The 14,710-nt window shown below is 40.1% G+C and overlaps 1 protein-coding gene and 1 long non-coding RNA gene across 3 annotated transcripts in view; both read left to right on the plus strand.

Moving 5' to 3' along the window:
- LOC309615187 overlaps positions 1 to 14,710 on the plus strand; it is a 571,459-nt gene that overhangs the window by 330,260 nt on the left and 226,489 nt on the right. The gene's annotated exons all lie outside the window — the stretch shown is intronic.
- RSPO2 (R-spondin 2) overlaps positions 12,916 to 14,710 on the plus strand; it is a 179,974-nt gene continuing 178,179 nt past the window's right edge. The window contains exons 1-2 of one of the 2 annotated variants that reach the window (XM_082364461.1): positions 12,916 to 13,148; positions 13,536 to 13,799. In XM_082364461.1, the coding sequence (XP_082220587.1) occupies positions 13,706 to 13,799 (94 nt within the window). In that variant the 5' untranslated portion in view covers positions 12,916 to 13,148; positions 13,536 to 13,705. Of the gene's footprint in view, positions 13,825 to 14,710 lie in introns of both variants that reach the window. The other variant, XM_082364462.1, reaches the window with a different exon arrangement.

Below are 14,710 nucleotides of genomic sequence, written 5' to 3' on the forward strand. Positions count from 1 at the left end.
CCAGCTCCTATTTAATTCCTCAACTAATGTGAACCTTGCCTTTGAATTTCTATTTCCCTTCCCACAAGACACCCTCATTTTCCTGAGAAAATGAAAATTCACGTTTTTGTGTTAGGCAAATAGCCTCAGGATGAAAGTGGTTTTGTGTTCACTTACCATCCTGGGCTCTTGTTTGGCCTGTTATTTCTTACTATCTTCTTAGCTCTTTGTGGCTATTAGAAAGATGTTTATTACATTCAGCATTTTTAGTTGTTTTCAGCTGGAGAGTTGTTCAGATAGCCCCTCCTGCCATTCCTAGGAACTGGAAGTCTTCTTCCTGAAAACCCTGGTCAACGCTTCATCATTCCTGATCCTTTCTTTCTGTTGTCCACTCTCCCAGTTTTCTGCCCCTGTTCTTTCACTGTACTTTGCTTATGAATAGGTCTTACTGGAATGTGATAGACAAACCTATGTTTCTTTTTAAAAAATTAATTAATTAATTAATTAAATTTTGGCTGCATTGGGTCTTCGTTGCTGCATGCGGGTTTTCTCTAGTTGCGGTGAGCAGGGGCTACTCTTCATTGCGGTCCGTGGGCTTCTCATTGCAGTGGCTCCTCTTGTTGAGGAGCATGGGCTCTAGGTACGCGGACTTCAGTAGTTGCAGCATGTGGGCTCAGTAGTTGTGGCTCGCGGGCTCTAGTGCTCAAGCAGGCTGAGTAGTTGTGGCACACAGGCTTAGTTGCTCCATGTCATGTGGGATCTTCCCCGACCAGGGCTCGAACCCATGTCCCCCACATTGGCAGGTGAATTCTTAACCACTGTGCCACCAGGGAAGTCCCAAACCTATGTTTCTTGATGTGACATCATGGATCAACTTTTCATGATCTTTGGTACATATCTTTCTTTCTCTGCCTTGTGATTGATGGTATGAGGCGCTTCCAATTTCTCCAAAAAACGACCTTCTTGGTCCATTTGGACTCTGGTGTATTTCCAGGATAACCAATCTTAAATTATTTCTACCATCTTAAAGCGTGATAAAAATTAGACTATTACAGAGGCAAGGGGTACCAAATATACAAATAATGTTGCATATTTAGAATTGTATTACATACATGTTTGCATACATAATATTTCCTTTACTTCCCGTCCTGCTTGGGGAACATTAACTAGCCTCTTTACTTGTTATTGTTCTTATAATCCCCTTAGATTTGAGATTTCCCCCCCAAATTTCTCCTTGCCTTTTTTATTGGTTCTTTTCCACTATACCCCTTAAATTTAGTATATATTTTCAAGGTTTTATCTTTGGATTTTTGCCTCCTTACCCAAGCAATCTCTTCTATTCCTACAGCTTCAATTGTACTCTATATGTACCTGATAATCAAATTTTATATCTAGCTATGGCCTCTGTAAGGTGCTCCAGTTCCACATTTTCATGATTACTGACTATCTCTACCAGGATGTTGCCCTTGTTCTAAAATTCTACATTTCCAAAATTGTATTATCTCTTGCCTCCAGACTCTTTTTCAGGATTATATTTTTTGGTAATAACATTAACATTTACCCAGTCTTCCAAAATAGAAACTTCAGCATCATCTTTGCCTTCTACCTTCCCCATTCCCACATTTAATTGATCAAATCCTTCCTTCCCATTTCCACTAACATTGCACTGGTTTAGTTTCATACATATGTATGTATACATGTATATATAGTCGATACTCATTATTTGTAGATTCTGTATTTGCAAATTTGCCTACTCACGAAAATTTATTTGTAGCCTCAAAATCAATATTCCTGGTACTTTCATGGTCATTTGTGGACATGCACAGAGTGGCAAAAATTTAAGTCACCTGATGTTCATATTCCCAGCTGAGGTCAAACAAGGTAGCATTCTGCCTTCTTGTTTCAGCTCTCATACTGTGAACAAGTATCCTTTTTGTGATCTATTTAGTGCCACATTTTTCACATTTAAAATTTTTTTGTTGGTAATTTCATTGTTTAGAAAGGTCCCCAAGTGTAGTGTTGAAGTGCTGTCTAGTGTCCCCCAATGCAAGAAGGCTGTGATGTGCCTTACAGAAAAAATACGTGTTAAATAAGATTCATTCAGGTGTGAGTTTATAGTGCTGTTGCTGTGAGTAGGATGTTAGTGAATTAACAATACATATTAAATATGGTGTCTTTAAAGCAAAATACACATAAAACAAGGTTATGTATTGATTGGTTGATGAAAAGTGATCAGAGGCTTGCAGGAATCTTATTCGGTATTTCTCCAAGGAGCAATGGGTCAGTATTTGCTAATTCTGTGTTCATGGTGACTTTGTAGAACACAACTACCATAAATAATGAGACTCAACTGTGTGTGTGTATATATATGTATGTCATATATAATATAGTCATATATCATATATATATAATTAACCTCTGAACTGGTTTCCCTCCAATACATTTTCAGTACTGCCAAAGTAATTATCTTCCTAAGGTAGAATTGAGTATGTTACAACTCCCGCTATAAAAAAATACTCAGTTCGTATTGAAGGTAAAATTCCTATTCATTACCATGGAAGTCCATTCACTTACAATCTGGCTGCTATCAACTTTGCCAGTCTAAACCCTTATCTTCCCTCCCTTCAAGCCCCACTCCATTAGCACATTGGTTTATTAGCCAGTTATTTCTCTTTATATCTTGGCTTTCCCTCTTTCTATCACTTTTGACTTAAATGCCCTTTCTTGCTTCCCTGATAAAATCCTACTTAGCCTTCAAGACCAAGCTTATGTACATCTCTGGTGAAGCTTTTCTTGATATTCACACAACAGCAGCAATTGCTCTTTATAGGTATTTCCAATTTACATTTATCACTGTTGCAGAGGGAGTTACAAATATGGAAATAGAAAAGGCTAGAATGAACTCTGTGCTGTTGGATTGGAATGAGGGGTGTATATAAAGAACTCATGATTTTAACTCTGATGCTGAGAAGAAGTAGAAGCTATGACATGCCAGTAGAATTGCATATACCAAGTACCCAGATCTTGGTTTCTAAATATAATTCTCCACTAAAAGGAACCAGGGTTGCTTGGAGAAAAGCAGGGCTTATTCCAGGGCTGGAACAGGGAAAACATAAGATAAGTCTGGAAGTTATGGTTGCGCCTAAAAGTGAAAAAGTACTTAAAGAATCTTTGAAGCACAGAACCCAGCTTAATATTCTCCAAAGGCCAAATTTGGGTCAAACTGAGACTCAAAATAAAAGTAGTAACACAGTATATCACATTGAGCAAAATAAGAATCTATGAGTCCATACTGATATCAGTCAATTGATCAGGGAGAAGAGAAAGCTTTTCCTTACAGTAGAATAATAAATGTAAATAATAAATAATAATAATAATAATAAATACTAATAAATGTAGAAGAAAAAATGGAGTTAGAAAATCACCATTTGACAACCATCAGAGTAATAAGTGATTTACCCTCTTTACATCACTGTAATGAATTATCAATTAATAAATCATTAATGGATGACAAAAGTAGGGGTTAAAGTTTGATGAGAAAGAGGATATTTACATAATCCAATGTGTTTCCCACAAATTAATTATTAATATAAAAAGGAAAAATAGTGACTTTACCATGTAAAATCCTGGCAGACAACATCTTAATCAAGTAGTAGGTAATAGGATAGATCAGCAGAATGTTCCTCTTGATGTGATGCCCTGAGAAGGACACAGCATCAATTTTATAGTATTCTTCCCAAAAAAGGCATAACCTCTATTTAATTATGAGGAAATATTAGACAAATCCAAACTAAGGGGCATTCAACAAAATAGAATGTGTTTTTCAAAAATATCAAGGCCATCAATGACAAAGAAAGACTGAGAAACAGTTCCAGGCTAAAGAGGACAATGAGGCATGACAACTAAATGTAGCATGTGATCCTGGATTCAAGCCCAGGCTGAGGAATCAGTAGCTATAAAGGGCATATTGGACAACTGAGAAAATTTGAATATAGACTGTGAATTAGGTAATGATATTTTATCAATGTTAAATTTCCTAATTTTGATAATGTTGAGGTTATATAAGTGGATGTTCTTGTTCTCAGGGAGTATACACTGAAGTATTTAGGACTAACAGATCATATTTAAACTTACTCATCAATGGTTTAGAAAAAATATGTATAACTGTAGAGATAAAGTGAATGAAAAGCAAATGCAGTAAAATTTAAATTATTAATGATGTTTGGAAAAGAGTATGTGGGAGTTTTTTGAACTTGCATCAAAATAAATGTTAAAATAAACACTTAGGGAAATAAAGACAATCCTGTGTATTTGCTTTTTATTGTTTATCTTTTCCCAGTTAGCATATAGGCTCCATAAGGATCTTGTCTTCCTTTCTCACTGCTGTATCCTCAGCACCCATAACAGTGTCAAAATATAGGACTTCAATCATTATTTGTTGAGTGAATAAAAGAAAAACAAAGACAAGTAACAATAAAGTGGATTCACATGCCTTTAATGTTTTTCTCTCCTGAAACCTTACTAAATCTTAAGTGAAATAAGTTTTTCAAAACTTAAGTGAAATAAGTTTTTCAAAAGTTTTTCAAAAGGGGAGAAAATCCACAAGGAAAGGAAGAATTAAAGACAAGACAATAACTGCCGCCCCTCAACCCTCCCTCTTTGCAGAATATTGGAAAACTTTTCTCTGGGAATCTAACCAAACCTAGTGAAAATAGTTAAATAAATTATATTTTGATTGTTTCCAATAAATGCCTCAGTCAGTTTACTTATGGTCCGTATTTACCATACAGTCATCTCAAGTTGGCAAGCATCACCCAAGTGGTAAGAATTTTTTAAAAAGATCAGCTTGTTAGTCTCTCACTTTTAAATATAAGCAAATAGCCAAGAATTTAAAATATCAGGAAAAGCCTCAAAGATGAAAGATAAAGACCAAAACAAACAACAACTTGGAATAAACAAGACTCTGAACAGTAAAGAAAATTTTAAAATAAAAAAAGAGAGCTCTTGGAAATTAAAAACAAAGTGAGAAGAGCAATGGAAAACTCATTAGAAGACTTGGAGGATGAAGTTGAAGGAATATTCCAGAAAGTAGAGAAAAAATACAAGGAGATGAAAAATAAGAGAGAAAATATAGGAAAATTAGAGGACCACTCTAGGATGTCCAATATGTGAACAATAGGTATTCCCAAAAAAGGAGGAGAGAAAAATGTGTGTGTGTGTGTGTGTGTGTGTGTGTGTGTGTGTGTGTGTGTGTGACGGGGTGGGGAAGGGGTGGAATCATACAACAAATAATTAAAGAACATTTATAGAACTGAAAAACATGAATTTTAAGGTTAAAAGGGCCATCCAACCTCTAACAATATCAATGAAAAAATATCCATGACAAAGTAGTTTCAGTTAAATTTCAGCCCTTCAATCTTCTGGGAGTGGGCTGCAGACAGGAACATGAGAAAGAATCAGTAATTAGAATGGTTTTGGCCTTCTCCAAGCAATATTGCAAAGTAAAAAGCAATGGAGACATGTTTTCAAACTACTAAAGAAAAATGATTTCAATATAAAATTTTATATTATCCAAATAGTCAGTTGTGAGAGTAGAATAGGGACATTTCTGACATGCAAAAGTCTTAAAAAATTTTTACCCCTATACAAAATTTTTCAGGAAACTCCTGGAGAATGTCCTCCACCACAATGAAGGATTAACTAGGAAAGAGGAAGACATGGGACATAGGAAACAGAAAATCCACCAGAGGTGAAAGAAGAAGGGAATCCCCAGGAAGATGGTAAAGGGACATCCCAGAATGACAACTGTGTATCAGGCACAAAGGGTAACCAGTCCAGCAGAAGTATGCCAGAGCCTTCAAGAGGAACTTGAAGAAAATGAAACTGATGATCTACTTGGTAGGAAGGAACATAAGAGGTTATTAAGATGACCAGAAGAATGTTTGGGTTCAGTTTTTTGTAAGTCACAGAAAACTCTGCAGAGGAGAAAACAAGGTAACGATAATTTCAGAGAAAACCAAAAGTTAAACAGGAAAGTAACAGTAGTCCAGTTTACTACATGACTCAGCTCTGAATAACATAGTCAGACATAGCCACTCAATATTGATCTAGCCATATTTGAAGGATGGGGTTGGTGGGTGGAGGGAGGATGGTGTATAGGAAAGAAACAGGAGGAAAAGGGAATAAGTTCTCATATTTAATAGTGGAAAAATCAATTGATAATAGTTACATCAGCCATGGTTCAGTCAGGAGAGCAGAGTCACTGGGTGGTACAGATGGAATTATTATAGGAACTAGATCTTATATCATTGTGAGAGAAGCTGAGGAAGGGAAGATCTGGAAGGGGAATTGGAGGGAAAAAGAGGAGTCACTGATATGTCTGAGAAGCCAAGTGTGCCCAACCACCACAGTGTGATGGCAAAGGGGGAATTTGTGGAGAGGTCTCTGGAAATCTACTGCCTCTGCAGCTGGTCATCTGGTAGTGGGCCTGGGGGCTCTGGATAAGCAGGATCAGCACTCAGAAGAAGAGCAGGATGTAGAGCAGAGTGAGTTTCAAGCTGGTACCTGCTGTATACCTAGGCTTCTGTCCATCACTGAATCGTACTGAAAAAAGACCTCCAAGAAAGTCTTGAACACTGTTTCATTTCTGTCCCCCCAAATCCCATGTAAATTCCTCTTTTATTCAGCTCCAACCTAAAAGCATTACATGCCAGAGGAATTGAGAAATACAGTTCCCAACTTAACCCAAGTGATAGTATAAACCACAACAATCCATCTCTTGACAATCTGGCATCCAGTACATACGTCTTTTAACCACATTTAACTTCCAAATAAAGATAAATGCAAATTTATGCTTCTACAGTACATGGCACAGCTACCTGCACAAAAACATACAGACCGGCTTCCCGAAAGAGGATACCCAAAGTATCCGATGTCCCTTTATTAATCTTGGGGTGAAATTCATTCTTTTAGCTGAGTCACTCACTATTTCATATTCTGTAGTTTAAATACTGAGATATGAGGTTAACTATCAATACAATTTACACAACTTATGTTAAATAGTAGAGGAGTAGGAGATGACAAAATATTGATATTTGTTATTTACATCAAATCAAGGAAGAAATACTTATTGCTATAGTGTGTGTTTCTGAAGCTAGTTATGTGATTGTAATTGGTACTTATAAGTTACTTTTATCTAGGACTGAAGTAGATGGACAGCCTACTAAAGTCTTGATTTGTATAACAGGAAAACTTTAGGTCTGGCTTACAGAAGTGTAACTGGAGTCACCACAATAGTCACAGCCTCTTAACCAACCCAGACTTGAGCCGGTTCACAGTCCCAGAGCTCCTTGAATGAAGACAAGTTCAGGTAGGTCTCTTGAGCAAGGACTCTCACAGTAAATCTTTCTCCTGGTCTCCCCCCACAGGACCTAGAGCCATTTACTCAGATGACTGTGTTTTGGGGAGGGGGAAATAACTAGACTTTGGTTAATTTCTTGACACCCAAAATGTCAAGAGGAGGGGCTTATGAAGACTGGGTAATTGATAGAGTTTGGGCTTGGGTTCAACTCCCAATGTGCCTAGTGGGTCCCCAAATTCATGCCATGGCTATTTCCTCAGTTTTTGAATGAACGGTTGGAGTAGACGTAATCAGCAACTAGAACCCCTATGTTGATTCTTTGACATATATATATATTTATATTATCATGTGTATAAGGTATGAATTATTATTTTTAAATTTTCTATATTGTTCCAAAATTAAAGCAGCTTATGAAGATGCATAATAATACTGCAAAATACAACATTAAAAATAGGTGAGAAAAAAATGGAGCAAGAAATGAGACTAGTACATCAAGTACCTGACCATTTTGTATACTTGCTGATGGTAAACCACAAATTTGCTCTTGAATAGTAACACAGTTCATTATAACCATAAGTTAAAGACAAATCAATTGCTTAGGAGAGGTGGATCTACTTGGGATATCAATACTGAAAACAGTTCTGGGGAGGGTGTTTCCTGCTCTTAGGGATGCTTGTCCTATTGTTCATCTCAATTAGCATAACTAATTGAGTGTCCACGAACAGTGAAAAGAGACATTCTCTTCTATTAGTGAAAACTGTGTCTCATTCTTAAAATAGCTGAGAATCTTTATCTCTTGTTATTAACCAAGTGTAGTAACACTTCCTTCCAGCAACCACATTCACACAAAAAAGAATGGAAATGACACTACTTTAGTTCAAAAGAGTTCAGAGTGCACAAGATTAAATAAAGGGAGTAATTTTAAAGCTTCAGGTCAAATCTTGAGTTTTTTTCTTATGAGCTGGTCTGAGTTGGACTTCCTTTGAAGAGAGTCTCCTGGATCTCTTCCATGGGGATGAAGAACAAAATGAGAAATAGGCCTTATCACATCAGTCTACAGAAGAGTTCTCAAGTGGCAGGACATAGTATTAATATTTGGAGGAGTCAAATATTTACACATTTTTCAAATGTTAAATAAGTGATTATGATGTGGCTTTTAAAAACAACAAATTAGCCTGGATAAGGACTGGTCAGTGACCTGGTTGAAGATCTTTCGTATCAATTAATTTAATTATTTCATACAAAATATAATAAGTGAACATAGGTTATCACATGCAGCTAGCAAAATGGACATTCAGCTTACACTTAACAGAAAAAAAATATCAATTTTGATACAATGACAAAAATGCCATAATTTGTTTCAAAGTAAGTAACGGATAAATTCTAGACTGGAAGAATAAGTATGACACCACCAAATTTCAACAGTGAATCAGAAGATTGTGGGAAACTTTAAATCTGAGGATATGAATCTGATAACATAAAAGATAAGAGAACTCTAAATCAATTAACTAATGAAAATGAGAGTCAGAGCCAAAATCAACCAAATCTGTGAACATAAATACTTAGGAAAGATTTAGAAAATGTAAGCTCTATTCTATTGCAGCCACATCATACTGTCATAAAATCACTAACATCTTATGGTTTTTAATATCAAAAAAAGTGTCTTAGAAAGATCCCAAATAAAAACTTAAAGAGAATGGCATGGGGAAGAACTTTTTACAAGTGTAACACAAACATAGAAACTATAAAGATAAGACTGACAAATTTAACTACATAAAATTATTTTAAAAGTTTTAGCATAGTAAAGTACCTCAAAAGTAAAGAGACAAATGATAAACCTGGAAAAATATTTGCAACTCAAATAACAAAAGATTATATATATATATATATGTTCTACAAAGCAAAATTAAGTGAGCAAGTGCAGAGAAAGAGGTAAATGATATCTTTGGAGAATTCATGAAAAAGGAAACATAAATTGCTTGGGCATATTAAAGATGCATAATTTCATTTAAAAGAAAAGAAATAAAAATTAAAACCATTGAGATACCACTTTTTGCCTAGGAGTATCAAAGATCAAAACACGTTGGCCGGTATATAGGGAGATGGGCACTTTCATACATTGTAATTGGATAGAATCTCTGTGGAAGGCAATTTTAAGGATACACATACACACACACACAGAGGTATGTCTAACTGTTTGATCCAACTTTTCTACTTTTAGGAATTTATAATACAAATTTAAAATGACCCATGAAAAGGTTAATTGAAGCATTGCTTATAACAGAAGAAGAATGAAGATAATCTGAATGTCTATCAGTAGGGACCTGGCTAAATACAACCATACAATGAAATGATAGGTGACTGTATAAAAACAACAAGAACTTTTGCTATGAACTGATACCGAACGAACTCTAAGATGCATGAAAAAAATCGAGGTGCAGATTAGTGAATAGAGTATTCTACTAGTTGCCTAAAAGGGTGAAGAATATATATGTGTATACACACACATTTTCTTGATAAGCACAACATATCTCTGGAAGTATACTAAAAACCTGGAAGGTTGTACATGAATAACTGGCTGTTTCTGAGGAGGAGAACTGGCTGGCTGGTAGAGAGGCTTTTCCCTGTATGCCCTTTATTAATGATTGAATTTTAGCTGTATGAATGAATTACAAGTCAAAAAAGTAAAGTAGGCAACTTGCTTGTCATCTATAACATCATCTCCCCACCCCCACCCCCCACCAGCACTCAGTTAACCTTCTCTATCACCAGTGCGTGGCATGAAGTCAACCTTGTCAGTACACTTCTCTGTAAACAGACACCAGACACATGCCTATTTATAAAGCGAGTTTAATGAAACCACCGTCTAAACTCAGTTTGAAGAAAAAGCCCATTGAGTCTCCAAGATGGAGAAACTGTGAACTCTGAGCCTTAACAACACTTTCACAGTTTAGAAATGAAAGGACACAGAAATACGGGGTTAAAGTTAATGATAGTTTAGGATCCACCAGGGATGTGTTTTTTTTAGTAGCAAGAACATTCCTAGCTTCTTGAAATCGGGAGAAATATTCAGTGAGTGGCAAAAAAAAGGAAAAAAAAATTCTGCTTTATCAACAAACTAGCCCAAAGAGATTAAGTGTGAGATTCTAAGTACCCCAAGAACTAAGTGTGACAGATTTTTTTTTTGTTTGTTTTTTTTGTGACAGATTTTTTTGAAGTTCCGTGGTGTCCTTTAAAAAGCAGAGACAGACCAGGAGAGAGCACAAGGTGAAAGGAATTAGGAATCTTCTTTACTTCTAGCGCCCATTCTTGTCTTGTTAAGAGCATTAGCCTATCTTCAGCAGAAGTGGTGCTGTTAAAATTCTTTTTTGTGAAGTGGATCTAGGAGTTCACTAAACTGAAAAGTATCTCTGGTTTAAAAAATGCCATCAGTGCAACCCAAATGATTAAAATTTTGGAAAGTAACCTTTGAAGACAGAGATTGAAAGTGGTCTGTAAATTTAAGGATGACAGTGGCTAACTCTCATCTTTCTATATTGAAAACTCATCAATGATGAGTTTGTCCTGACACTGTTAGACTCTGTAGCAAACTTCTTGATAGAAATAGAAAATTGATTGTAAACCAGAACAGGGTAGGGGTGAAAGAGATCTTGTTCTAATTTCCTAAAAATACCAACAAGGAAACAGATCAGAGACTTGCCCAAAATGACCCAGGTGGTTAATGGTAGAGCTAGATCTACTTGGTCGTCTGCTTATTTTTGTCTTTATATATTTTAAAAGACACTGATGACCACTAACCTTGAATGAGTCCCAAGGCTGTACAGAAAGGTAGATGGCTTATTTATAGAGGACTTTGCTCTTTCATGGATTTAACTCCTTTAGAAGTGCAATAAATTTGGTGTGTGCATGTGTGAGTGTATGCGAGAAATGGTATTTCTGATGATTGGGGGATATTCACTGGAATATCATGTCAAATGCTGGGCCACTCCCTAAACTGAAATGTTTCCAATCACTTCCAAATTCTGTGACAAAAATCAAAGACTCTGAAAGCTGAGAAACAGATCCACTGTTGCTGTTATGTGCTTTGTCAGCTCTACTTGTGCCCTATGGGCCATTCTCAGGGGTGAATTTTCTTATCTGGGAAATGGGACCAGGGACTTCAACTCAGATTGACTTGGGTGTTCTCAGACATACATAAAGTGAATAACACTAAAATTCTTAGCACATAAGTACTGCTATGTAATAGTGATTCCATAAAAATAGTTATGGATAGGCATTAATGGAACAATTAATAAACATGACTATTTTAATATTCTTGTTGTTTCTATATGATTGTCTCAAGTCTCCAAACTTCTGAACATCTTCTGAAACTGAAGGCATAGAGAAAGAAATTTAAATGATACAAAATGCTAGCATAATAATATGGTACCTGTGGTAATATTTGCAAACATTCCTACTGCCATGGTTAGCAGTATAAATTCTTATCTTTTGCCTAGGGGGTAAATACATTCATTCCTACAGTAGTGAATTCAGGACAGAAGATTTCACCAGAATGAAATCAGATAGCGTAAGTGTATTTAATGTAATACTTTGTTAAACAGAGTATTCCCCAAACTCAAGGCACCTAAAAGTTCAATTCAGGAGACTTTGAGGGTGGGGGAGGGAGGAGGATTATGAATGAGAAATACTTCGGTAGAAACTGAACTTTTCTTTGAAGAACCAAGGCCCCAATTTCTAGCGTACTCCAAGAAAGGGATCAAAGGTTTTCGTAAGTTTTTCTGGAGGAGACACAAAGTCAAGAAATACAACCTCTAAGGATAAGCAAAGTATTGGAATACTCTTTTTACTCCCTAAACCGAAGACGCGTTTTAGTTTCAGCCTTGCTAACATCTTCCCGTAAATCAAAGCCAAGAAGTAAAACTTAAGAGTGGCAGAGGTGTGGCATCTTTCGGGGTGCGGCTCAAGTTTAAACGCCACTTTAGAAGCAGCTGTCCCGGCCGGGAGCTCGGAAAGGAAGGTTTAGGAGAAGCCGTCAGTCAGTCAGATCTTCCTGCTGGAAGGTCGGCGCTGAGGTTGGAGCCGACCCCGGAGCAGCGGAGAAGACGCCTTGGGGGTGAAGACAGCTGGGCTGTCGGGCCAGCACAGTCAGGGGGCGCCTCCACCTCAGCTACTCTTCAGTTTAGCCACCCACTCCAGGAAAGCCCGGAGGGGATTCGCTGGGGGTTAGGCTCACTGGAGGCTGTCAGCGCTCTTTAGGACCTCAGGGAAACCGGAGAAGTTCTGGCTTTAGGACCCAGGAACTCCGAGGCAGCCCTGACTTAGTTGCCTTGGACCACAGCACCACCTACTTATAGAAGCATCCCGAGCCTCGGCCCGACTGCATCTCCATCGGAAAGTGAGCTCGCCATCCCTTCGGCCTCCCGGGAGCGTTCTGTCCCCCACAGCTTGGAAACGGAGAAACCTTAGCTGTGAAGTGGCTGTGGAGAGAGCTCTGGAAACCGCACAATTGCACAGGGACCCAGAGAGTGAGAGCGGGCGTAACCCTTGCCGTAGGATCGCACTCACCGGCGGGGACGCAGCATCCCAGAGGCTGCGGACCCGCCCGCCCCGCCGCGCTCCTGCTAGGCGCGGTCAGTCCAGAGGACCCTCCGGGCACTTCGAACCCAAGGCAGGCGCCGGGATCCCAGAGCTGCTACGCGCTCCCGGCGGGCCTCGGCAAACTTTTCCCCAGCCCACGTGCTAGCGAGGCGTCTGGCTTTCCGAGCCCTGGATGGAGCTCCGCGCCTAGGCACGCCGCACAGCCTGAGACGTAAGTGCTCACGGTAGGCGACCCGCGCCTGGCCACCGCGACCACGGCGCTTGGGTACCCCACTGTGGGACCAAAGGACCGAAGAGTGCGCCTTTAACCCTGCACCCTCGGGAACTGTGGAGCTCTTTTCTTTTCCGGAGCGCCCGCGCAAAGTCCTTTCCCCCGGGTCGGAGCCTATAGGTCTGCAGAGGTTGCTAATTCACTGATTGTAATCACCTTCCTCTCCAAGTTGCAGGCAGCTGTGCGCTCGGGGTTAAGCTGCTCCGCAGCTCCTGCCAGGCAGTGGGTTCGCTTCCCCCCTCCCTCCCCTTCTTAAATTGGGACGCGTGAAGAGGCAGCTGCCTCCCTGGGCCTCTCTCCACCCGGCTTCTCCTCCTCGTCTCTCAGGTTCAAGGCGGAAAGATGCTGGTTGCGCCGAACTGACCAGTGCAGGCCCCTGGGCTAGTGGCGACTCCCCCTCGGCGTCTTCCTCAACAGCGCGGACGGCGCCGGCTCCTCGGATGAGCCCTCCAGTTCCCCGACTTTGAGAGGCGTCTCTCCCCGGCCCGACCGCCCAGATGCAGTTTCGTCTCTTCTCCTTTGCCCTCATCATCCTGAACTGTATGGATTACAGCCACTGCCAAGGCAATCGATGGAGACGCAGTAAGAGAGGTGGGTTCTGCCCTGCCGGAGGCGCGTGGGGTCGGGGTCGGGGGCGCGGGTGGCGGCGCTCGCTCAGGGGCTCAGGTGGGCAGGACCGTGCCCTGCACCCCCCGCCATTGCGCGCCACCGCTCCCCGCTTTCCGGTCTCCAGAGCTCCGCCGAACGCTCTGTCTTTTCCGTCCTCAGAAGGCGCGGCGAGCCGGAGCGAAACGCGCGGCGAGCCGGGCGTCCTGCGGGAGTTCAGGGCTGAGCGCTGCGGTCCGTACCCCCGTTGACTGCCGAGCTTCTACTTCGGAACTCTTCTCTCTTTCGGTATCGCTCTTTTTTTAAAACCTGGCATCCTTTTTTCTTGTTCTTTTTGTCTTTTTTCTCTTTTTAGTCCTCTCAACCATCTCCCCTGAAGCTCATCTTTCTCTACATTCACCATCCACGTGCGCCCCAAGTCCTGACCCCAGATAGCTTTGGACACGGCCTACTACTCTGTGTGTGTGTGTTGGGGTGTGTGTGTGTGTGTGTGTGTGTGTGTGACTGCGCGCGCGTGTGGGATAGAGAGCTGGGGACAGGTACCAAGTCGATGTGGAGGACCTGCATTTTTAGGAAAAGAGCAGCATTGATTTCTTTTTCTGGACGCTAAGACTAGATGGGATGACGACCTGAACTTAGTGCATTGAGCGGCAACTCGTGCGCAGGATTTTTTTGGGGTGGGGGGAACGCTTGCTTGCAGGGTGATGTTTTGGAGACAGGCCCGACTTTGCCCTCTCTGTTTACTCCCCTCAAAAGCAGCTACTTCTGAGAGAGGTGCCGGCACTCAGTGAAACTCACCTGCGGCTTCTTAACCTCCTCCTCCCTCTCCATCACCTGTGTGCACTGTGGGGCGGCGAGTGGACGCCTTCAGAAAGGTTTCAGAAAGCTAGATTTCC

This window comes from Balaenoptera borealis, assembly GCF_965194805.1.
Source record: "Balaenoptera borealis genome assembly, chromosome: 17".
NCBI classification, from domain to species: Eukaryota; Metazoa; Chordata; class Mammalia; order Artiodactyla; family Balaenopteridae; genus Balaenoptera; species Balaenoptera borealis.